Source organism: Prionailurus bengalensis, chromosome B3, assembly GCF_016509475.1.
Source record: "Prionailurus bengalensis isolate Pbe53 chromosome B3, Fcat_Pben_1.1_paternal_pri, whole genome shotgun sequence".
Lineage (NCBI taxonomy): Eukaryota > Metazoa > Chordata > Mammalia > Carnivora > Felidae > Prionailurus > Prionailurus bengalensis.
Genome location: NC_057355.1, coordinates 22,649,291 through 22,676,209, shown reverse-complemented (window position 1 = coordinate 22,676,209; position 26,919 = coordinate 22,649,291). Strand labels below are relative to the sequence as shown.

Genomic DNA, 26,919 nt, shown 5'->3' with positions numbered 1-26,919 from the left:
AAATCTTCCTGATTTAACTTCTCCTTTGAACTGGCTCTAACATCTGTCAGTTATATAAGTAAAATAAATTCTTTAACATGTGTTCATTTTTTGTATCTATATACAAGTCACAATTTTACCTTTCTTCTGATTATTTTCAGAATAATCTCGTGAAACTTCTCCCACATTCTATTATTTCCATTTTACTAGCAAACATGTGTGGGAACACTAATCCTACATATGAGAGGAACCCACACTCCATGTCTTGCAGAATTAAGTACATGGTATCCCTTAGATTAATGCTTGCATATCTGCTTTCTGCATGACCTCAGACACACTGTGCTTTAATATGATTATGATCATGATTATTTATTCCTATTTTACCCTATTTGCAAAATAGGAATAATAATAGTCCCTTTCTCATAAGGTTGTTAATATATGTAAGACATCTGGACCAGGACCTGGCACACAGAAACATCACAGAAGTGTTAGATTTTTTTGCAATTATTCACTATTCTTTTCATATTTTCCATCTATTTAGCTTGCTATAATTCATTCAGGAAATAGCCTCTTCTTCGACTATGTCTCATGATACCCAATGCCTCCACTGAGTTTTTAATTTTGATGGTTAAATTTCTCACCCCTGTTAATCCTGCTTGACCTTTAAAAAAATTTTTTTTAATGTTTATTTATTTTTGAGACAGAGAGAGACAGAGCATGAACGAGGGAGGGTCAGAGAGAGAGGGAGACACAGAATCTGAAGCAGGCTCCAGGCTCTGACCTGTCAGCACAGAGCCCGACGTGGGGCTTGAACTCACGGACCGTGAGATCATGACCTGAGCCGAAGTCGGACGCTTAACCGACTGAGCCACCCAGGTGCCCCTTGCTTGACTTTTTAAAGCTGCTTTAAAAAAAAAAAATTCTTTAATGTTTATTTATTTTTGAGACACAGGGACAGAGCATGAACAGGGGAGGGTCAGAGAGAGAGGGAGACACAGAATCTGAAGCAGGCTCCAGGCTCTGAGCTGTCAGCACAGAGCCTGACACAGGGCTCGAACTTGTGGACCGTGATATCATGACCTGAGCCAAAGTCAGACGCTTAACTGACTGAGCCACCCAGGTGCCCCTTAAAGCTGCTTTTTAAATGGTACATTCCTCTTTTCTTGTGTTTTCAATTCTTAATCATGTTTAATTCTCTTAAAAATATTTGTTAGTTTCAATTATCTAAAGTTTAGATCTAAATCTATTTGCTGTGTTTTCCATTTGTTCCAAGTGAATGGTTTCTTTGTTTTATAATTTTAATTTTCAACTCCTCTTTAGAAGGGTTTTTGTTTTTGTGTATGTGTATACTTTTTAAGTGAGTTCCATCTTACTTTCTCTGCTGTTTCATTCCTTATAGAGTCTTTGTACCATTTTCTGTAAGAACAAGAGCTCACGTTGGTGTTGATGCAGAAACAGCATTGGTGGGAGAGGAGGGCAGGGAAGTGAGGGGACAGTGGGAGGAAAGAACAGAGTCCTGTGGCTTTCCTGTCACAGCTGTACAGCCCTTGTCCATGGACACTTCTCCTTGTCCTGCCTTGTACTATTTGTCAGGCTGCAGAAATCACATGGCTCAAAGACAGATTTACCACCTGTGGAGCTTGAACAGGGCACAAAGAAGCTTCCTAATGGGACAGACTGGAATGAACCTTCAGCCCACTAGACCCAGAAGGCAGCTTCCCCCAGCACAGCCTGAAACAGGCAAACTTCTTTTTCATTTTCCTGCACTGAAAAGTAAGTGCTTTCTTAGTCCACTTCTCACTGACAGCAGCATTCCCACACCATGCCAGCTTTCTCAGTTTCACCCCACCTCTTAGGGGGCAAGCAAGAGGAAGCACATGTATTACTCCTGCCTTGGTGGGTGATTAGTTTTGTGACACAGAACAGCTCGTTGAACTCTCCAGGGCCCCATGTGGGAAAGAGAGAGATGATCTCCGTTTTCCAAGGTCTGCTTGTGGCCTGGGCATTCCTTCTAACACAGTGTTTTAGGTAGCCTATATAAATTGATGTGAAGAAGTCAATGAAAGAAGAAGTAATTTTTCATTCCTGAACTATGTAGCCCATGACACCTTTTCTGACTCTAGATATATGAAACAAAGAGAAAATTGGAAAAAATTAATCACCCTTGTCAGTGGAAGACAAAGTGTTCTGCCATTGGTATGACCATGTATTAAAAGACTATAAATTATATGCAGAAATTCGCATATGTGTGTGTGCAGGGTGACTAGAAAACATGATGGTAAAGGTAACAATATCCAACTCTGCCCACCTGTACTCCAGAGATCTCTATGAGCTTGGGAATCCCCTAAATAAAAGGGGGCCTGAGTCCTTACTAACGTAACTGGCTAAAAAGTGACCACATTAATTTTTTAAGGGAGCTTTTCTCTTCAGATTGAAGATAGTAAAGAAACTGATCAACATTAATCTGAATGATTAAGATGCCTAAATAAACTAAGCATATGTTTTCAAAAACTGCCACTTGCTATGACATATTAAAAAAAAAGATAAAAAACATTATTTTTGTCTTCAGGAAGTCAATCTAAAAATTTCCTGCCCACAATGATACTATTTCTACCAAAACACTGAAGCAAAAAGGTTTATAATGAATTATAAAAACCAAACTTGGTTTACATTAAGTGGAATATAATACTGGGGCCTAATTTCTTTTCTTTTTCCTTTTCCTTTTCCTTTATTTTCCCCTTTCCTTTCCTTTCTTTTTTTTGAAAGTGTGCAAAGTTTAGGCCAAAGAGGTAAAATAAAAACAGCTGTTGGGAATGAAGTGAACCTAATTTTCTTTAGAAGTAAACCAAGTTGGTATAACATGCTTGGAAAAAAATTTCACAAAATACAATAAGAGCATTTAAGAGCCTTAAAAATTCCATGTTTGGTCTGGAAAGTTATCTAAGATTAAAACAATTATAGTCACAAATGCATTTTTTACCATTTTGATAGAATAAAAAATAGAGCTCAGACTTTCAGTTATAGAAAAACATACTTTTAACTATTTTCTATTGACTGATTTTTGTCCCCCTCCACCCCTCACCAATCCACATATTGAATCCCTAACTCCCAATGTGACTGTACTTGAAGATAGGGCTTAAAGGTTGAAAGGAGGTAATTAAGGTTAAATGAAGGCATAAGGATGAGGCTCTAATCCAATAGGACTGGTAACCTTATAAGAAGATATCTCTCTTTCCATCTTCCTCCCCCCACCCCCGACTCCTATTTATATGCCATAAGAGGACACAGTGAGAAGGCAGCAATCTACAAGCCAGGAAGAAAGCTATCAACAGGAACGGAATTGGCTTGCTCCTTGATCTTGGACTTCCAGCCTCCAGAACTGTGAGAAATAAGTGTCTCCATTTTTATGTATCTATTAAGATCACTTTGAATTATTCTTGGGAGCAGCACTGTATATAAATAAATAAGAAATAAAATTTAATGGCTTCAGGATTCAGTCTAAAATATCTACTTTAGTACAAAAAAGAAAAAAAAAACCCCACCCAATATATAGTACGTTGTTATGGCAGCTCAAGTTGACTAATCCACTATTCCTTCCATGATTTATGACTAAAAACTCTGAATATAATAAATAAATATAAGGAGACACGAAAAGTGCATAGAAGAAGGCAGAAGGAATGACATGAGGTCCCTATGTGTTCCATTTGCCTCCTATATTCCAAACTGGGTATTTGAGAAGCACAAATGGGCATAGACCAAAACCAAACCAAAACAAAACAATAAAGCCCTGAGAAAAAGCCTTCTCTGTGTAGCCCAGTGATCAGAAGGGCAGCCAGTCACACAGAAAACTTTTAGACAATATTCATGTCTCAGCTAAACACCAAAGAAAATCACGTTCCACTACTAACCCCATCAACAACAGCCAAGTGAGGACTCTAGACTTCCAACCAAATTATATATACCAAGAAAATATTATCCAAAAAAGCAAGAACAACTACATTATCATCAGATAAAGTAGACATTAAAGATCATTACAAAGGGTAGGCATAAATTTACACATTGATAAAGTCTCAGTCCACCAAAAAGACATAGTAATCATACATTCTTTCCACAAAGAAGCTGCAGAATATGTGAACCAAAACCATATGGAAGTGAAAAAAAGGAACAGACAAATCCACAGTTACAGTTGGAGACTTCAACACTCCTCCCTCAACAACTGACGACAGGACAAATAGAAAATCTGCAAGGATACAAAAGAACTTAACACATCCTCAACCAATAGGACCTAATGGACAGAAAATCCTTTCCCTAACAACAGCAAAAACACATTCTTTTCAAGACCCCATGGGACATATAATAAGACCATATCCTGAGCCATAAGACAAATCTTGACAACATTTGTTAGAACTGAAACTATACAGAGTGTGACATGTGCCCACAAGAAAATCAAATTAGAAACAAATAACAGGAAGTTAACAGCAAAGTCTCAAAACACCAAATTTCTAAATAATCTCTGAGTCAAAGAGGAAGTCTAGAGGGAATTCAAGACATACACTGATTTGAATGAAAATAAAAAATGCATATCAAAACCTATAAGATGTAGGTAAGGTGCCCACAAGGAAATTTATGGTAGCAAATGCTTACATTAGAAAAAAGTCTCAATTCTATAATCTGTGATCACCCCCCAAGGAACTGGAAAAAGAAGAGAAAAATAAATCTATAGTAAGTAGATGGAAGGAAATAATAAAGATAGGAACAAAAGTCAAACAAAGTGAGAAGAGAAAAAAAATAGGGAAAATCAATGAAACAAAAATTTACTTCTGTGAAATGATCAATAAAATTGACAAACCAGTATTAGGAATGAATCTGAGTATAGCACTATATGCCCTGTAGACATCAAAAGAGTGATAAGGGAATGCTATAAACAACTCCTTATACATAAATTTGACTGGCTAGGTGAAATACACAAATTCCTCAGAAAACACAAACTGCTAAAATTTAACCAAGAGCAAACAAGTAAGATGAATAGTCCTCAAACTATTAAAACAAATTAAATTAATAAACACCAAAAACTCTTTAATTAGTTCTCTAGATCCTGATGGTTTTACTAGAGTATTTTATCCTATGATTAAAGAAGAATTAATACTAACTCTATAACTCTCTCCCAGGAAGTAGAGGATGAGAGAATGTCTATCAACTAATATTAAGAGGCTAAAATTATTCTGAAATGAAAACCACAAAGATAGTATCAAAAAAACAAAAAAGCAAAACAAAAAAGAAGAAAAAAGAAAGAGAAGCGGGGGGGTGGGAAGAAAGCTACAAAGTACATTCCCTCATAAATAGACATAAAAACCCTTAACAAAATGTTAGGAAATATAATTCAGCAGCATGTATAAGTAATCACACATATATAACCAAGAGGGGTTTAGTCTATGGGTACAAAGCTGGTTTAGTATTTTAAAACTGATCAGTGGCATCAACCATATTTAAGAGCCTAAAGAAGAAAAAGAACATGACTATCTCAATTGATATGGAAAAGAGAGTGGTAATATTCAATACTCATCCATTAAAAAAAAAAAGGTTCAGAAAACTGGAATAGAAAGGAACTTCCTCAGTCTGATAAAGAACATTTACAGAAAAAACTAAGCTAGCATTATACTTAATGGTAAAAGGACTGAATGCTTTTCCTCTAAGATCAGGGACAAGGCAAAGATACCTTTTTCGACACTCTTAGTCAACATAATACTGTATGTCCTCACAAGGAAAATAAAGGAAATAAAAGGCATAAAGATATTGTGTATATGTGTGTGTGTGGTATATATATATACCACATCTTAGACACTTCTCCAAGGAAAACATCCAGATGGCCAACAGACACATGAAAAAATGCTCAACATCACTATCATCAGGGAAATATAAATCAAAACCACAATGAGATACCACCTTACACCTGTCAGAATGGCTAACATTAACAACTCAGGCAACAACAGATGTTGGCGAGGATGCGGAGAAAGAGGATCTCTTTTGCATTGTTGGTGGCAATGCAAGCTGGTGCAGCCACTCTGGAAAACAGTATGGAGGTTCCTCAAAAAACTAAAAATAGAACTACCCTAAGACCCAGCAATTGCACTACTAGGCATTTATCCACAGGATACAGGTGTGCTGTTTCAAAGGGATACATGCACCCCCATGTTTACAGCAGCACTATCAACAATAGCCAAAGTATGGAAAGAGCCCAAATGTCCATCGATGGATGAATGGATAATGTATATTTTTGAGAGAGAGAGAGAGAGTCAGAGAGACACAGTGTGAGTGGAGGAGGACAGAGAGAGAGGGAAACACAGAATCTGAAGCAGGCTCCAGGCTCTGACCTGTGCACATGGAACCCAATGGGGGGCTTGAACTCACAAAACATGAGATCATGACCTAAACCAAAGTTGGACACTTAACTGACAGTCACCCGGGTGCCCCAAGGTAGGATTATTTTTTTTCTAATGTTTATTTATTTTTGAGAGAAAGAGAGAGACAGAGCATGAGTGAGTGAGGGGCAGAGAGAGAGAGGGAGACACAGAATCTGAAGCAGGTTCCAGGCTCCAAGCTATCAGCACAGAGCCCGATGTAGGGCTCGAACCCATGAACCGGGACATCATAACCCGAGCTGAAGTCAGACACTTAACCAACTGAGCCACCCAGGCGCCCCAAGGTAGGATTATTTTTTTTAAAAATTAGAAACTTTACCAAATTTCCAACAATGGTCAATTAAAATACATCTTCTCAATGGACTATTATGTCACCATTAAAATGATGATTACGAAAAATCCATGGAAACATGGAAAATGTTTATGATGACTGAAAGATGAAGTCATTATAATCACCTAAAAATGTATTAAGTGGATGGACTGAAGGAAGACATACAAAATGAAATTTAGCTGTTTAGGGAAGGGGGGACAGAAATTAAGCATTTTGACTTTGTCATGGCCATTAATGATAGTCTTTTGAAATATGAAGATGTCTGTCTTTAATTTGCCTTCAATATGAAGTTAGCTTTCATAATAAATAAGGGTCAACAAAGACAAGATAAAAAGTGACAACATGTATTGGAAGTTGAGAGAGAACTGCAACCTTCACACCTAGATGCTACTGCCACAGGTCTTCCATAAGCCTTTTATTTATTTATTTATTTTTTCTTTAAGAGAGAGAGAGAGAGCAAGTGAGCATTAAGGGGAGAGTGGCAGAGGGGGAGAGAGAGAGAGAGAGAGAGAGAGAGAGAGAGAAAGAAAGAGAGAGAGAGAATCTTAAGGAAGATCTGTGCTAGGTGTGGAGCTGGGCTTGGACACGGACTCAATCCCATGACCATGGAGTCATGACCTGGGCCAAAATCAAGAGTTGGATGCTCAACTGACTGAGCCACCCAGGAGTCCCTTCAGTAAACTTTTTAGAGGAACCATCTGGAAGACCATAAAATGGAATCCACACTATGTTCTGCTTACCAAGAACATCAAAGGACTATGTTATAATCATAACACATCTTACCTGTTGATTACAAAAATGAGTAAGGAATCCTGTAATGAGTCACTAAAATTGTCTAGCATTAATGCATCCCTGGGAAAAATAAGAAGCACTAAGTAAGTAAGTACCAGAAAGAAACATTCAGATGGTTAAAATCAAGTTCTCATTGGTGCTTTTGCCATAGTCTCCAATGGCATGAGCACAATTTACCATTCAGTTGGTCTTTTTCTCAACAGCAATAGGGAGACAAGAATAAAATTGAGGTTAGTGTATGGGCTGAAATTCATAACTTCCAGCCACCAAATCCCTGCTGGCTTCCATCTAATTAAAGGAATGCAAGCTGGTATTAGTGCTCAGCAGGCAGGGTCTTCCAAAGTTTGGCCTGGGGACCATATGTGGCAGATTCCTGAGCTGTACTTCACATTGCTATACTTGACCCTGAGGAGGTAGAGATGATGTCTCCATTGTTAACAAGTACTCAAGGAGCTTCTTACGTCAGAGCAGAAGTCAGAGAATCAAAACAGAAGAGTCAAAGTGGGCAGCAGAATGTAGAATGCTCTTAGGATTCAGAGGGCCACCAAAGGAACCACTGAAGAATCTGAGAAGTTTCAAAGCTAATCTACTGTCTCCTCATGGACCCTTTGACCGGGTGCAAAAAGACTGCAGACATCGTTCTAGAGCCTGACCTAGGAACCTTCCATAGCAGTTCTGCTACTGCATCCTGCTTTCAGTGTCTGGGTGCCCACATTGGAAAGAGGGTTGGGAAGAACACACATGCCATTTCACTCTCTTTGAGATGCTTTGGTGAATTTTATAGTTTTCCTCACAATGGTATGGCACATTTGTACCAGGTTTTTTCCCTCAGTATCTCACAGTTATCTTTACTATTGTAAATGAGGTCTTTTATTCCACGTTACTATCTGCTGATATGTAACTCAGCTGCTATCTCTCTTCCTTGTTGAATTCTCTTATTAGCTCAAAGTTTGTCAGCTAATTCTATATTTAGACAAATAATCAACTAGTAGCAATGACTGTTATGTCTTGCTCTGTAATATCTAGATCTCTTATTTTTAATTTGCTCTGGCTAGGGCCTTCCAACAGACCGCTGGCAGCAGGAATATCTGGCATGTTTGCTTTATCTCTGACTCGGATGCGGATCTAACTTTTCAACAGTTAACTTTGTTTGTTGGAGTTTTCTTGTGGATAATATTTATCCAATTATAAAAGTTTTCTTCTAGTCTTAGTTTATAATGTGTTTGGATCAAGAATTTAGCTGAACTTAATATATTTTTCTGTCAGTTGATATTTTTTCTTTGTTTCCTTGTTTAACATGGATATGTAGTGAATTCCATTAGCAAGCCTATCACGTTAATCCATCTTTGCATACCTGGGATAAAATTTATTTGGTCTTTTTCACTTAATGCACTGCTTGATTTTATCTGCCAGTGTTTCATTTAGAATATCTGCATTCCATATTCACATGCAAGATTTGTTGATAGTTCTCTTCTATTGAGATGTCTTTGCCATGTTAATTTATAACAGTGGTATAAATTTTCCATCTTTTATCCATGTTCTAGAATAATTTATATAATGTAGATTTATCTATTCTTTGAATATTTAAAATTCAAATGTAAAAATGTATTTTTAAAAATGTAAATATTTGCCTATCTTTTACATTTTTAAAATGTATTTTTAAATCTATTCTGATTTTCTACTTTTTAGGTATACTCAGTAATTTGTACTCCCCTAGAAAATCACCCATTTAAATGAGATATTCTGTGTGTGTGTGTGTGTGTGTGTTCTTTCATTTAGTCATTTAGGTTTTTTTATGTTTTTAAAGAACTAGATTTTAGTTCTGACTTTCTTGTTTCTAAATGTGTGTTTGCTTTGTGTCTTTAAATTTTTTTTCTGCTTATCTCTTCATTAATTCCTTCCTTCTGCTTTCTTCAGGTTTATTTTGGTATGCATTTTCTAACTTTTTGAGGTACAGGCTTACTAACCAAATTTCAAACTTCCTTGTTTCCTATTTTGTAGGCATTACCTTTACATATCTCCCTGGTCTTGCTATGTTTGCTCTCATTATCATTCATTCCTTAAAAGATATTTCTTGAAAGGTTCTATATACTGAGACTAATCTGAGAGTTTCTTTAAAAAAAAATTAGGTACAAATTATAGATACATATACAAAAATAATACTATATCATAATCCCCTTGTTGTTATTTCTACTTTTATGGCATTTGATCAGAGAATATGAGCTGTAGGAGATCTGTTTTAGAATATACACTAGATATTATTTATAACTCAAAAATAATTTTTATAAATATTTCAAGGGTATTTAAAAATGATTTTTGTTTAGGGGCGCCTGGGTGGCTCAGTCGGTTAGGCGTCCAACTTCGGCTCAGGTCATGATCTCATGGTTTGTGAGTTCGAGCCCCGCGTTGGGATCTGTGCTGACAGCTCAGGGCCTGGAGCCTGTTTCTGATTCTGTGTCTCCCTCCCCTCAGCTCCTCCCCTGCTCACACTCTGTCTCTCTCTCAAAATAAATAAAGGTAAAAAAATTTTTTTTTAATATCTTTTGTTTATTGGGTACAAATCTGTTTCTTGGTTCAGTCTTATCAAATATTTTATTTAATCCTATTAACCATACTTATTTCCTAAAATTCTGGTTTTCTCCATTTCTCTTATATATTTTATCAGTATTAGTTGCAAATATCTTGAAGCTAGATTGTTTGCCATGTAATTGTTCATAACCACTTTGTTTACTCAGTAAATTTTCCTTTAATCAATAAAAAAGATTAATTTTGTCCCTGTTCATGCCTTTTTTTTAATTTAAATTTTAGTTCTGTTGTTCTTTTCATGCCTTTTATGTTTTATTTTTTATTTGTTGAATAAGAACACTGCTAAATCAGTGGTTTTTTTGGCATTTTTAATACAAACTTTTTTCAATCCCTTTAATTCTGCTAGATCATTTTTATTAAAATCTGTCTTCTGTATATAGCACACCATTGGGTTTTTGGTTTTTTTTTTTTTCTTTTTTAAATTTTATTTATTTTAGAGAGAGAGAGAGCATGAGTGGGGGAGAGGGGCAGAGGGCAAGGGAGAGAGAATCTTAAGCAGGCTTCAAGCTCAGCACAGAGGCTAACCCTGGGCTTGATCCTACAATCCTGGGACCATGACCTGAGTCAAAATCAAGAATTGGATGCTCAACTGACTGAGCCACCCCAGCATCCCTGTATGCCAACTCAATCAGAGGGTCTATTTTACTTTAGGGATTGTTATGGGATTTAAACCTATTTGCATTTTTGTGATTAGTGACTACATTAACTTATTTCTGCTTTTCTATTGTCATTTTACCATACTTTCTTATATTATTTCTTATTTTTCTATTCCTGAATTTCTTCTAGTCAATTTCTTCTCATTATTTGTTTTATGTCTAGTGGTTTGGAAGTTAAAATACCACTTCTTCTCCTCTAATATATCTACTCAAATATGCAACATATAAATTTACTTGTACTTTTTTTTTGCCATTTTGTACATTTAACAGGGGTATCTTTACCATATACAAACCACAGAACAGCAAATTTCCATGCCACACTCCTCTGTATCTCAATCTCCTACTGACCCAAACCTCTTAGTTATTATTTTATTTAAACATATTATCAAATATTTAAACTTAACTATGACTTTTAGTGTTTTCCTTGATAACAATTCATGAATATGTTCCATGCTTGCCCCTTTTTTTGGGTTTCATCCCATTTTGCTAAGTATATCCTTGAGTACGTAAATCACTCAAGTATTCACAAATTTGAAACTACGTTAGTTTTTGCCTGGGTAGTTCATTTCAGTAAAATATTTTCTTTTGAAAAGAATTTCCCTCTAATACTAGAAAGTAATGCTCTATTAACTTGGGCAAATTTGTTTCTTGTTACAATGATTTTTCACTTTGAGAGCTTTGATTTTTCTCTCGTCCTCAATGTTTTTAAATTTCAGTGTGATAGTCAAGATATATGTTTCTTTTTTTGTTTACCCTGCTTAGTATTCAGTATGCTATTGGCACATGAAGAGACAAATACAACCATCCTATTTTAATTCACTGAGGAAAAGACAAAATGCTCATTAAATCATGTTCAATCATTTCCTAGTCTTGAAAGTGAAATAAAGGGAGACTCTTACCTCATACCATTTATGAAAATTTAAAGAAAAAAACCCACAAAATACAAAGCAACCTCTTTGGTTTACCTTAGTAGTTTAGTTTCATATAAACTTTTTAAAGTATTAAATGGATACATATATAATCTTCTAGTATGGGATCCCAAAGCCATAGAGGATACATAAATAAAATAACGAAATAGATTTCCTTCACTAAGAATGCAAAATTTGTTTTAAATAAAAGACCATGAACCATACTAAAAGACAACTTAAGCAATTATCATTGAATAATCCTTCATGAAATTTTGGTATGGAAAGTGAAGGACAAAGAAGAATGATAATCTCTAGGCTAATTTGTTTCTCAGGCTAAAATCCATGTATATCTTAATGACTCATACCCAACATTCCCACCCCAAACAACCAGAATGTATGTATGTATGTATGTATGTATGGATGGATGGATGTGTAATGTATGTATGTACTTGGTGTTGGGAAGAATAATCAATCCAGTGTGAGTTCCTAGCGCTATTACCCGAGTTCTGACCTCCAGAAATTCCCTACTGGGGACCCAGGTAATGTCCCCAATAGTGTACCTGCTCACTGTAATTTGATGTTCTCCATGTGCTATTTGCCACACCAGCTTTGGGGGATAAAGCATGCGTACAGCACATGGTCTCTCTGACAGAGATCACTAGCCAGCAGGGAGGGAGGAGAATGTTAAACCTGATTTTTCCATGTGGCATGCTACTTAGAAACACCAAGTCCCCATGGCACACAGTGGCCCAGGTAGGGACAGCCCCTGAAGAGAAGCCTGGCCAGACTGAACTGAATTCCTGATTATAGTTCATCCTGACCTTATCCTATTCTTCATCCCCTTCCTTGCATTCAAAGCACATATCTGCAACATTTGATCTCTTGTAGAATTCTTCCCCACCACTTTTTTAAAGAGGTATGTGTTATGGCCTAACTTCATTTTTTTTCTCATGAAAATGCCCTCTCTTGGCACCCATGTCTTAATCTAACTGTTCTCTCTAGATAGCCACTGTCCCAAAATGAGGAGACCACATATATTATTGTCTAAACTGAGTCACTCTTAGAAGTTAAAGGGGCACTATTCACAGCTGTGCCAGGACAGCAGACTAAAAACCCACGACTGTCTCAGGAAGACAGCCCCGGCCACCATCCCATAAACAACTACTCCCCTCTGCCTTCTGGATGAGGATCTCCCTCTTCCAGATCTTTCAAAGATGCCAGATCACTGACACACATCATTTCTCCCCTGTAAAATGATCTTCTGAGCCTTTGTCAATATCCACGAAGAAGGTGTTAAGCACTGGGAAAAGTGAAAAGGCCTGGAGTCAAGGCTGTGGTTCTGCGTGCAGGTCATTTAGTCTCAGAAACAGATGAACTGGGTATCTTAATTCCCAGCCATGAAATCAAATCATATGAGACCACCCAGGGTAAAGTGATTTTTTAATGATTACAAGTGCCTCCAGGACACTGAATATGTGTCCTCTTAGAAGCACAGCATCTCACACATAGTAGGTCCTCAGAAAATTCTCCTGAGCTGAACTGACAGCATCAACCACATCACACCTGTGGCACTGCCCTGCAAGTTAAAGTACCCATTTCTCCAGGCTTTCATACTCTCCATGGGGCATGTTCTGCTTGAGCAGTGCATTCTGTAGGTCAGCCTCCCAGGGCTTGCTGGGGAGGGCCAGTTTCTCTTTCTTGCATCTCTTCCTGTGAATAACAAACTCCTATGTGCTCCTCCATGCAGGTAGCTTTGAATACAGCCCTGGGTGGGCAGTGGAAATTTGCAGGGACCCCCACAGCAGTCTGAGAAGTGCAGGCAAGGGTTGATCTTGGCCCCCACCACTGTGCTACCTGTCCAGTCCTCTTTCAGTCAGCTCATGATGATGACTGAACTTTCCATTGAATTCCTGTCTCACATATTTATTACACAGACCCTTACAATCATGTTGGCTCTGTGTCCGATGCCACTAAGATCAATAAGCTCATCTCCAAAAGCCACGCTCTTGGACTCAATCAGTCTCACAAGGCCCTCAGGGTGCAGGGAGGGAGCGGGCACTCAGTGGACTGGCCCCGTGCCATAGGCAGAAAGACAGTTTGCCTGGGCCATCTGGATGCAAAGCCGTCCGTAGAAAACTCTGCTTGCTGCAGCACCTGGCCCTCTGTTTGAAATTCTGCTCAAACCCTTGCACAGTGGTTTGCATTTTGTCATCCCACTCTGGCTGGCAAAGGATTTGGTGAAAGAAAAGTTGGATGTCAGATGCTCTGAAACCGGGAAGAGACAGACTCACCTTTCCAGAATGAAAGACAAAAGAGACGCCCAGAGAAGGTCTAAAAGCAGAGTCAACTCAGAGGGAGTGAGAGAGGAATTATTTTGCTTTTTCTAAGTTACAGAAAAATAAAAGAGCTCTAAAAAGTATGACCACAGTCAGGCCAGCCTAGGGACATGAGACTCTGGAGTCAGGCACACCCTGCTGGGTGACCTTGGGCAAGTGGCTGGACCTCTCTGAGCACCAGTTTCCAGCCCTGAGAAATGTGGATGTAAAGACGGACTCTGGAGCCATCCAGCCCTTTGCAGAAAGAGTGGAACCAGGCAGAGGTGCTAAAGGTTCACTAGGGATAGTCCATGCTGTCCAGTGTAGACAGGCTGGGCCCTGAGTCAGCCTGGGGCAGACAAGTATCTGGGCTGACAGTGGCTGAATGACGACATGTGTTCGTGTGCCCACCCTCCATCAACGTTTCCAAGAAGCTAGAGGAAATAACAAAAACAAAACACATCTACCACCATCATCTTGGAGAAGTGTACAAGCAGAGAAGAACAGGTAACTTCTGAACAAAATAACCATGGAATGTGAATCAGTTGATAGCAGAAGAAGTCAGATGAAGAATATGAATAAGTATTTTGACAATTATTCAGAGCAAAAAAAGAAAGGAATTCTACCAAAGGATGAGAGCCTCTCCCATGTCATTCATAGTAAAAGCCAAGACCCCCAACACTTGGGCCACACCCTGTTGTTTCTCTGACCTTCTCCACCCTCGCACTCCAGCCACATCACCCCCTTGTGTTCCTCGGCAGACCCAGATGGCATGTTTCCATCTCAGGGTGGTCAAAAAAGATCAGTTTGTTTCAAAGATAAAAGCATGATGCACAAATATAAAATGAACATGTGTCAAAGTTTTTACTTAAGTCATTAATTAATGAGGGAATAAGCAAGGTGTCAAAAACCAATTCCAAGAAGCATCCAAAAAGCTGACACATACAAAGGCAACCAGAAACATGGATCAGATATGTTAACAGGAATCAGTCCACCAGACAAAATCCATTTGCTTCTCTATGGACTGGAGTCCTTTGCATTACTATTGGTTTCCTAGAACTTACAGAGTTGGAAAGTAGTTCAAAGACCATGACATAGTCCGAGATAGTTTCTGATAACCTGGAAGGTGTGTGAAACCACACATAACATGCCATAGGCTACTGGGTCATCTTTCTCTTGTCTGTTTTGTTCTCACATTTCAAGGCTTTTCACAACCTTCCCTAAAAGGCCTGTGCCCTTGTTATTCTTTCCATCAAGAACGTTTACCTCGTTGATGCTCTATGACTTGTTCCTCCACCTCCTTCTGGCTCTTCTGTTGGCCTCACGTCCCACCCTAGGCTCTACCACTCCCTACATGCTCTCCATGCTTTCTTTTTCTTGGAGCCCCTGATATCTGGCATGTGTGCTCCCCTCTTCTATTTGTCTACAGCACAGGGATTTTTGTCTGGCTTGGTCACTTCTGTGTCCTCAGATCCTAGGACAGTGTGTGATAACAGCACGTAAGCCTTCACTAAATATTGGTTCAGTGAACGAACAAATTAAAAACAAACATCAAAGGGGCAGGGGTGAGAAAGGGGAGGGTTGGACATACAGTTCAGAGGATGATTTTGGAGATGCACACATAGGTTGGCCACTTCCACTCACTACTTAAAAACAGGTAACTGCTCCACTCTTTTCCCACCACACCTTGTTAGAAACAGCCTCCCTCCAGATTAGGTCTGAATATTTGATAATGCATATCATGCTATAACAGCACATCATAAAACCTCATTCTCTGGGAGGTCCAAAGCTGAAAAATTATCTTTGCTTAACTGAAGATTCATGCCACATCCAAGAGCTGCTAACTCATATTCTTTTGGTAATGGCCTTCTGTTCCCATCCCCAGCCCCAGACCAGCCATGATTGAACTTTGGGCCCTTGAACACCAACTGGTTAACCTTCTTCAAGAGGCATTAAATTGAATAAGAGACTTGCTCCCTAAGATCCCATTCTTTATTTGGACTGATGGGATACCATGATAAGACATGAAGCCCACAACAGGGCTAAAGCCACTCACAAGGATGCAGGTCCCCGCTCTTCTCCATTATCTTTGCTACCTGTCTGTCTCCTCTCTGCTTTGGCTGAGAAACCCCCTAAGTCCTTATGATGTTCTCCTTACTACTCACTTCATTGCTGTCCTCCCCATCAGGAGTCAGGATTGGAGCTTCAATCAGGCAAAGGTGACAACAACTGAAACTTGAGTGTGAAACCCATGTGTGCTGTAGCTAACCACATCAACAGCTGTCCTTATCAGACTCAAGGCCCTGACAGCTGCCTTTTCCAACCATCACCAGCCCAGCTTGAGGCTTGAGGTTCTGGCCACCAGCACACATTCGGTCCATGCATGGGGCAGGCAAGCAGAGCCGGTGTCAGGGAGCTGCCATTCCTGGAAGCAACTATCAATCTATGACAGAAGGCAATTGACAGACAAACACCACAGAGGTCTCCAGCAGGAATGGGTCCCCACTGCCCAGAGCAGCAGCTTGCTTTTTAGCGCATTTTTAATGCATATATTATCTTCCCTCCCTTCTCTGAGTCACTTCCTCTCCCAAATAAACCATGCACTGAGGGGCACCTGGGTGGCTCAGTTAAGCATCAGACTCTTGGTATCAGCTCAAGTCATGATCTCATCGTTTGTGAGTTCAAGCCCCGCGTCAGGCTCTGTGCTGACAGCGTGGAACCTGCTTGGGGTTCTCTCTCCCTCTCTTTCTCTGCCCCTCCAGCACTCACAGTGCTCTCTCTCTCTCTCTCTCTCTCTCTCTAAAATAAAAAATAAAATCCATAAACCATATGCTGAAGTACTTGTTGTAGGCTGACTTCTGGGTGAACCAAATCAGTGACTCACTGATCAGCACACAATCATTAACCCTTATCGGCTGGATCACCACGTTCCACCCAGATGTGTCCTGCCTACATCACCCCCTCTCCAGGCTCTGCTGTCAGCCACAGGGTCATGGGAATCTGTGACAGAAAGAGGGTTATAGCCAGAGGACTCTAATCTCAGAGGCAAACATGAGTCTGCAGATGTGCAAACGCAGCTTTGCACAGGCTATAAGAAAGGGGTGGTTGATACCTCATGCCCTACCAATACAGAGCCAACAAAAACATCTTCAAATACACTCATCAACAAAGATTCCACTATTATTACGGGATTTTCTGACTGAGCAGCTTAAGAATGGAGAAGACCAGAGAGGCTGAGGTAGCTGCCTGCAGTTGCACAGGGCAGGCAGGGGTGGCCAAGGTGTCACTGCAGTTCAGGCTTTCTTCTGCAAGCCGACTGCTGATAAGAGTGAGGCCTTTCATTCCGTCCAAATGGGAAAATCATGAAAAGCTATCCACAACTGCTACTCACTTTGAGCAAGACTGTGTTCAGAAAAATCCTTGAACTGCAGGCTTAAAGTAAAGCAGAATAAAGCAACCAAGAAAGTACTGGGATCAGCATCCGGCAGGGATGCTTTTATCAGCTCCTGTCCTCTCCTCAGAGCAACCCGGCCAGCTGGCTGGCAGCACTGTAACTTGTTCACCATCCATCAGGGAAATAAAGCAGCCCATCCCAGAAATGATGCCGAGATGGCTGCTTTGCAATGACCCAACCTCTTCAAAGCACAGAAAAATGTATTATATCCCCAAAACCATTAGTGGCTCAAGCTTGGACTCCAATATCAAACCAGAATAGAGCAAGAAACGTGATGGACGTGTTTGTGATGCTTCCCCTAACCTGAATCAATGCTCCCTTCAAAATCATGGCTTATGCAGAATGATGGCATGCTCCCCTCCTTAAGGAAAAGCTCCCCCTGCAAACACAACAATTTAATGAACCATCACACAAGCCTACTGAGAGAACATACTATTTGGAGTGCCTGGAAGCTGGCAGAAAGTATTAAGCTCAACATCTCTCAAAATCTCCAATAACAGAATATCAGAAGGTCAGGATCCTATTAAATTCAAGCCTGTTTTTGCTACTTCCTCTGTCAATTTTTTGGCTCAGGCCCAGGTTCATATTTTCCAGCTTGCCAATATGATTTCCTTCCTTCCTTCTCTTGTTGTTCTTAGCAGTGCTCATGTCACAGAGACCCATCCCCTTCCCCCTTTCTCTTAATTCCTGCATCCCTGATTCCTCCTTCCATCCTGTCTGTGCACAAATATTTATTAAGCACTCTCTAGACCCCCAGGGGGTGGCAGAGCCCATGTGCCATCGGGGACGGGAATGCCTTTCTGTAAGGCATGACAAAAAGACACAACCGGGACTCAGTGGAACAGGGAGTCAAGCTGAGGTCTGAGGGATGAAAGAAGGGTAGGCATTCCACACCAAGAGGGGAGCTCACAGAAATGTCCTGTAGTGGAAAAGAGTCCAGACACACCAAGGAGGTGAAAGACAAACATCTAGCCAGGAAGCAGGAGGTGTAAGAGGCAGCTGCAGGGGTGGGCTGGACCACTCATCCCTGCCAGCCAGGCCACATGACTTGTGTCCAGACAGTAGAGGGAAGCCAGCGAATAGAGGCAAGGGATAAGGAGATCACTCTGTGTTTGGAAACTCTGTCTGCTTGCCTACCTACCCTCTGTCTCCTTCCTACCAGTCCCTCCAGCATGCACTTAACTGAGTGCTCCTTCATTACAAATGTTTGTTTTGGTCCTTCATCCCCCCCTCAACTCTAATCTGGCCTTCCTGTTTCACCTCTTCCCTTCCATAGAGCACACCTTCATCTTCCTTCCTCCCCCCCAACCTGTGTGCCCTAGAGACGTGAGGCTGACTTCTGCTTCCCTGATCCAGGCTGAGCTCCTGCCTACTCTGCCCAACAGAGTGCAGTGAAGGGGCTGTTCTAGGATTCATATGCTCAGTTCATAAGGAGCCTGGTGGCTGCCACTTCCTTCCTCTCTGAACACTTCTTGCCACACACTGGGGGTTGCCTGCATCCTGTGGAAAAGGCTCATGGAGGAAGCTAAGGTGGCACAGGTAACTGTCCCAGCTGCGCTCCCACCAACAGCTGGGGGGTGTGGCTCTCCACATTCCAGCTCATCAGAGCCTCAGCCCCCTGCTTTTTGCCAACAACTGACTTAAACAGACAGGCCACCACATGGGTCAGTCAGCCCACAGTGTGGTGAGAAGTCATATGCATACATTTTTTTTTAAGACACTAAGTTCAGGATAGTCTCTCAAGCAGCAAAAAATAACTGACACTGTGTCTATGACTGGCTTACATGTATTCTGTAACCTGCTTATCCTACATCATGTCTGTGTGGACATGCAAGCCATATATTTAACAGTTACTTCAGAAAGGAAGTTCTATATCCCATTTTTCAGAAAAACTAAAGCAGAAGAGGAGGCAGCCTCTACAGATTCCATGATAGAAGCTGGTGGATGTGGTCAATGGGGAGATGAGGAAAAGAGAAAAGAGAAAAATAGTTATTTAGAGCTCAAGGGGAAACATGAGAGGAAAGGGGCTCTGGGACCATCAGCTGGGTCAGATGTGGGGGGAGGATGGGTACCATTATTTCTGAGATCCTGCTCCCTGGTGACAGCAGGTGGAGACTGCATCTTTGCTCCTTGAAATTCAGTTTGCATAGAATACGTGGTAACTCTTCCTTAGCCAGAACATTAAAAGCATCAAACATTTTATTTATTAGGTTTTGAGGTGCTACATATAAGTGGTAAGAAGCACCTCTATAACCTCATGAAGTTTCTACCACATTGTAATATCTATTCTTGATTTCAAATGAAAAAGAACTAAATTAGGCACAATGTAAAAACACTATTGACATTTATTTTTTAATTACTCTGAGCAGAAATCCTCATCACCATGTCTATAAATGCACAACCACCATCACTGAGTATTCAATCTTTGCCAAGTACCACACTAAGTATGCTAGGTGCATCCGCAAAGTTATCCCTTCCAAACTCTGAAGCTGGCATCTCCCCATTTTTCAAAGGAGGAATCTGAGACTTAATGTTTATAACATACTAAATATTACAGCTACAATTTATACCCAGACTTCTCCAATGCTGACTCTTTGTCCTTAAGAAGTCAACTGCAATGCCCCTGTTATGGGCTGAATTTTGTTCCCCACCCCCCCACTCCCGCCAAATTCACATGCTGAAGTCCTAGTTCGTATGTTGAAGTTCCACAGTATGTGACTGTATCTGGAGGTTTTAAAGAGGTAGCTAAGTTAAAATGAGGTTGTTAGAGTGGTCCCTAATCCAATGTGATGGTAGTCGGCACAAGAGTAGATCAGAGAACACAGACATGTGCAGAGGGAAGACCATGTGAAGACACAGAGAGAAGATGGACATCTACAAGTTGTAAGAGAGGAGACTCAGAAGAAACAAAACCTGCAGACACCTCAATCTTGTATTTCCAGCCTCCAAAATAAAATGTATTTCTGTGGTCTTTTGATGTCAGTGGCTGGGAAACTAATGATCCAAAGATGAGCCATGGGGTTCCATGTGCTTCACCTACTCAGTTGGGGACCACTTACTCTAACTTTACACATGTTTCAGAGCTCAGGTGTCTGAACTAATTTAAGAAACTGAAGAGTGGCAGCAAATCAGAAGGGAATACTATTCTTCTAGAAACAAGCCCAATTATTCAAATGAAATGTAACTGCCAGCAAGAAAGACAGAATTAAAAGTTGACACAAGAAATGAAATCACCCAGCCTCCTAGAAGCAGTCAGTGTAGGACAAACACATCAGCTGGTGACAACCAAGGACAGTAGCCAATGGTCACACTGTTTTCTAAGTCAGGAAGGCATGGGACTTCCTTCTCTTCCCGGTAGGACCAAATGCAGCAGTTGTAATTAGGAAGTATCTTTCTTTAATATTAAGCTTGTTATCACATTCTAAACCTTACTGGGAAGAGATGCTCTGGATCCCCTTATTTTGATTATGTAGCTTAGCAAAAAAAGATTTAGTGCTTCTAGAAATTTACCTTGCCTGAATACCTTTTAGGCATCTGGTTTACAAATCAGACTGTCCTGGTTCACAATGAATCCCTCATTTCTTGACCTCAGGAGCAGGATTCCTGTTCTTAATCCATATTAGAATATGACTATTATCTGTCTTTTTTCTATCAAGTACTCCACCTGCATCACAAGCTTCTGAACACAGCTAAGGTGATGGTCTTCATGCACTCAGCTATAGGCAGCAGGGCTCTCCCAATGCACAATGGGAATACATCAGATGAGGACCTGGGTCCAAACAGTGGACTCCAGTCATGCATGTCAAGGGCCAGCAACTTATGCTGTGACCATAATTGCTGCCATTCAGGTGCAAAGGTAATTCCACATGTAAAAAATGCCTCAGTGCCAATATGCACAAAAGTATATATGTACCTATAATGCACAGCCCTATAGACATTTGCTCAGGCAGAGTGCTGGGTAATGCAAGTCTGCATGCCAAGGCAGAGAACATGGGAGAGGGGGACAGAATGTTTCTCAAAGGCCTGGCCATTTACAAAGCATCATGGGCAGCAATGGTCCCAAATTACACATCATGGGTCTGGCATTTCGATGAAATATTCAAATATGCTTGGTTGTTACATATATGCAAAACTAAAATCATTTCTCCTTTTGTCCAGTGTGCTTACCTGTTATAGAGAAGAATGTCTGGCTTCCAAATCAGGCCATCTGGGAAACGAACAGTCTTCACGCCCGGATATTCTGACATATTCCATTGTAAATAGTGATCTGTCCAAGACTAACACACACAGACAATGACATTAGCAGCACTTTGCTTCCTTGCCTACTAATATTTCTTATAAGGGATTATTAGATACATTCAAAGCCAAAAAGAGTTCCAGATACTATTTACATAATTGAATTGTTATCTATAAAATATAAGGAAACTGAGAATTAAGTAATCTCTTGCAAAATGACCATGAACAGCATAAAAATCACATTTAAGATCCTGCTGTCACCATGACCACATTCAAACAGTAGCATTAAAGTTAATTCCAGTCCACTGCATGCCCCGAAGGCTTCCCCTCCCACAGCAGATGGGTTTTTTTTCCTAGCCAAATGAGTAACTGTTTTGCTTTCAAAGTTCTCCACTGAAAGGACACTTTGGAAAAATAAATTCACTTATTTCAATTGGAATATGAACTAAGCTAGAAAAATTAAGAATATTTATTTCCATGAAACAACTTTTTGCAGCTGCTGGGGAACCTCTCAGAAGCTTCTAAGGAGGATGTGTTTTTGGACTGGAGTTCTTATTTTCATGCAGGAACAGTGCTTCTGATGCCACAACCCCAAAATGCAAACACATGGCCTTGGTGGTAAAACACTGAATCAGGACAAGGGTGAAGATGGGGACTCAGGAAATAGTCATAAACACACCAACACAGGTGCATCTGCTTGACGTCAGGTCCAAAATTGGTTCTTGAGTGACCTTTGCCAGAGGAAGGCCCATGCCTGGGGTCCCTTGTCCAAGGACGACATAGCTCAGCCCTACCTAGGGTCCACTAGCTCTGTCAAGACTGCTCAGGTAAGATCCCACCTACAGCTGCTATACAAACAGCTCCACCAAGCCAGGGTTGCAGGGCTGGCCTGTTTGGACTCAGCACCTCCTACAAATGTGCCATAATCAGGGCAGACCCCCAGTAAAGGCCCCATCCTGTACCCAGTCTCCCTGGGGCCACCCATGATCTGGAGCTCAGACCTCAGATTTAGAAAGGTATGTGATGCAACACTTCCAGCTGGGATCTAGGCAACTCCCCGTAATCAAACATATCATTATTTCTGCAGCAAAACGTGCATACTGATACTAAGTAAGAAAAATAAATGCCTCCACTGCACATCTATTTCGGTTTGATTTTAGACTCAGTGAATTTGATGCAAAGTTACAAAAACAACATCAAGGGGGACAAAAACCCTTTAATTTTCAAAGCTATTGAGATTTGGGAATTGTAGCCAAGGGGTTGTGGATCACAGAGCACGTCCCAGAGATCCCACCATCCTCTGGAGAGGACAGGCAAGCATCCAAAAAGACTGTTCCAGTTCTGGGACCATACGAAGTCAGATGAGAGGGAATAGCCAGGTGAGTAATGTGACTTTATAGCCATGGGCCTCTGAGAATGAAGATCCGTCAATGTATAACATGGTGAAAAATCACTTGGAACATTTAGGATAGAGCCACCCTACTGATGTTTCTAATTGATGTGGGTAGTTAGTAGTGGGGAAGGGAGGAGGGGAGAAGAGCAGGAAGGATACGCAAGGGGAGGAGAAGGACAGTACCCAGAAGGGCCAGTCTTGTTGAAGCTGGTTTGCAGGAATGCCTAGGCATGAACTAAACTGTGTTTGCTCCAGCTGCTCTGTCTCTGTACCATTTGCCCAGTGCTCCCTTCTTTTCTCTCCCTTGTCAGGGGGATAAGCCCTTCCACACTCAACACCTGTGCCTTCCTTACCAGGATTTCATATCTCACCCTGGGATGCCTGTCACTGTCACTATTGCCACCATGTTAATCATGGTCATAGGGCTCCCAGAGCGAAGGTGGGCATGGCAGGCAAATGCCCATCTCCCACACCTGCTGAAATGATGGGCAGAGCAGGGAGGGAAGGCAGGGAAGTAGAAGCCCTTGGTTGGTCAAACCACAACCTCTTCAGATGGCACATGTGAGCTGCACAATACTTCCCCAGCAATTTCACATCTCCTCAACCCAACCCATGATCTTAGCTGCATGTGTCCCATGGGTATGTATCCTGACCATTTGGTTTGTTCAGAGTCACGTGTACACCTTGCTTGTCATGATCCAGGGATGCCAGCATGATTACTATTCCTATTTATAAGAGGAGACCGGGGCACAGAGAAGCAACATCCTTTCAGTCAGACACTGGGTCAGGACTCAGAACTGCATTATTTGACTTCAAGAAGAGTGATCAGTAGGCTCTACCATTGATGTTTCTTCCAACCCAATCTCTCTGCACTGGCAGTTGGGGGCTGTTCATCCTCTCTGAAGGAGCCCCCCATCTGCTCACTCAAAAGCCAACTTGGGTCTCCCCTACCCTCAGGAAAGAAAAGAGGGGCTGCAGAGAGCTGTGGAACTCAGGCACATCTGGGTTTACACCAAGGCTGTGGCAGAGACCAGCTGTGTGAGCTCAAGCAGATGGTTAATTTTTTTTTTAACGTTTATTTATTTTTGAGACAGAGAGAGACAGAGCATGAAGGGGAGAGGGTCAGAGAGAGAGGGAGACACAGAATCTGAAACAGGCTCCAGGCTCTGAGCCATCAGCACAGAGCCTGATGCAGGACTTGAACTCACGAACCGCGAGATCATGACCTGAGCCGAAGTCGGACACTTAACCGACTGAGCCACCCAGGCGCCCCTCAAGCAGATTGTTAAAAACAAACAACCCAGGGCACCTGGGTGGCTCAGTCGGTCAAGTGTCGGACTTCTGCTAAGGTCATGATCTCAGGGTTCAGGAGTTCAAGCCTCACATCAGGCCTTCTGTTGTCAGTGTAGAGACTGCTTCGGATCCTCTGTCTCCCTCTCTCTCTGTCCCTCCCCAGCTCATGCTCTCCCTCGCCCATCTCTTTCAAAAATAAATAAACATTAAAAACAAACAAGCAAACAACAACAACAAAAACATGGGCCCAAAATTACTTAGGCCAAGTCACCAAACTGAGGCTTAATACTTAACTGTATTTTCAACCTCCCATAGAAACCTAAGTCTTAAAGGGCCAATCAGGAATTTTCTGATCAGCCTCTGTGAAGTCATCCTTCGCCACAGGGCCCTCTCCATCCCTCAATGGAAGATGAGATATAATCTACTTGATAAAACCCCCTGCCCCTCCCCCAAAGATAAGGTTACCTTGCCTGAAACAATCCTTTCTTTTCCCTTGCTTATAACTTTCTTGCCCCACCCTCCTTCCTATAAAAACTTTCCATTTTGTACAACTTGTGGGAGCTCTCTCTACTTGCTAGATAGGGTGCTGCCCAACTCACAAATCCTTTAATTAAGCCAATTAGATCTTCAAGTTTACTTGGTTGCATTTTGTTTTTTAACAAGGTAAATACCCCCTCTGGGAGCTGCAGCTTCCTCACAGGTGCCTGCCTCACAGGGCAGGACGGCACTGGAAGGATGAAATGTGTGCAGCAGCAGGTAAGTCATGTGGCCTTGGTAGGCCCATGACAAATGATGGCTTAAAAAAAAAAAAGAGGGATTCCTCCATTTCATAAGATACTACAGGACAGGAGAGCTGTAACAACCAAGCTACAGCTAAAGGTGCAGAAGCCCCATCAATTGGGCACTGGGAGCCGGAGTGGGAATGTTGGGGCTGTGTGCCCTGGGAGCGGGAGAGCCCAGGATGCCACAGGTTTCCATGAGCATTTCTGAAGAATGGATGTGTAAAGGGGCTTGTGAATAATAATGTTCCAGAAGGAGCTTTTCTATCCTCTTAAAGCACTCACTCCCCACTCAGATCCCTGGAGGGCAAGAGGCCCTGCACAAAATCTTCCTACAGACAGTGTGTGGCATGTTGGGCAGCTGATAGTGTCAGTCTAGAAACACCAATACTCCCAGACCATCTGGAAGAGTCTGTGCTTTTCCTTCTCTCCCTATTTCTGTGGGATCCCTTCTCATTTAATCTTCAAGATATGACTATGTGGGGTTTTAAGGGGACATACAAGGGAGGAAGGGGCCCTTGATCTGAGATGTACCATAAGAACCCTAATTCTTCCATGGGTCTCAGAACTGGCCGCCATTAACATCTACCTTGAGGCCATAGGAAACTTTAAGTTTGTGTGCATGTACATGCATGAAAATATTTATAGCAGGATAATGAGAGAGAAGAAAGGGAACATTTTCTTTGTTTAAAAAAAAAGGACATTATGGTATAATAAGAAACATATTTGGTCTATGTCCCAGGTTCTTGGCACATGGTTTCTAAAACCTTGGGAATTTCCTGAGGATAGGAGTGTCTCTAATTATTCATATACAGCACCTTCTGAGCCCACCAGAGGTTATTCTATTGAGGTGAGGTGACTTAGGGTGGGGGCCTGAGATCACCTCAGGTTGCCAGCATGCAGCCGGTCATCAGAAAGATCAAGCTTTGATTACAGGGTGGCAACCTTCAGCCCCACCCAACCTCAGTCTCCAGGGAGAGGAGAGAGAATGGGGACTGGGTTATAAAAACTCTTGAACCACAAGATTTGGAAAGTTTCCAGATTGGTGAATACATCCAAGTGCCAGGACAGTGACTAGCCCACAGAAGGCATGAAAGTTCTGGGCCTCCCTCACACCTTGACCTATGCATCTCTTCCATTCAGCTGTTCCTGACCAGGATTCTTTATAATAAATTGGTAAATATAAGTGTTTTCTTGAATTCCATAAGCTGTTCAGCATTCAAACTCAGCTGGATAGAAGTGTGGGCAGCCTGGACACCCCCTTTGCACCTGGCATCTGATGGGGTAGTCTTGTGGGATTGAGTCCTTAACTTGTAGGATCTGATGCTAACTCCAAATAGAGAGGATCTACCCAGTTGGTATCCTGAGAATCAGAGAATCAGTTGCTGGTGTGAAAGACAGCATGTACTTGGTGTTGGAAAACTCCATATAAACATGTTTTGGAAATTCTTCCAGTCAACCATTTTGATCTCAGATGAAAAAAGTGGGCCTCCTTCTTCCTCCTGCCCCCAACACTTTTTCTCTCATTGTGACAGAATGATTGAAATCACCATTAACTATGGGTCATCATGAGGGCCCTAAGCAAGGCACTGGCTAGCCTGTGTGGGAACATAAGGTGTGGCATTCTCAGAGATGAAGTGGTAGAAAATGCAGCAATTAAGTATTTTAGAAATAAACATGGTTTACAACCTAGCATTCTACAGTGTGAATGCTATTCATTCCATAATTAGAATCCATAATCAGGAAATAAAAAATAGGGAATAAACATAAGAAGGATG

General features: G+C 41.3%; 1 protein-coding gene across 1 annotated transcript in view; it reads right to left on the bottom strand.

The window, feature by feature from the left end:
• Positions 1-26,919, bottom strand: part of CHRNA7 (cholinergic receptor nicotinic alpha 7 subunit) — a 114,001-nt gene that overhangs the window by 31,079 nt on the left and 56,003 nt on the right. The window contains exon 4 of the mRNA XM_043554864.1: positions 21,608-21,717. Coding sequence (XP_043410799.1) covers positions 21,608-21,717 — 110 coding nt within the window. The remainder of the gene's footprint in view (positions 1-21,607; positions 21,718-26,919) is intronic.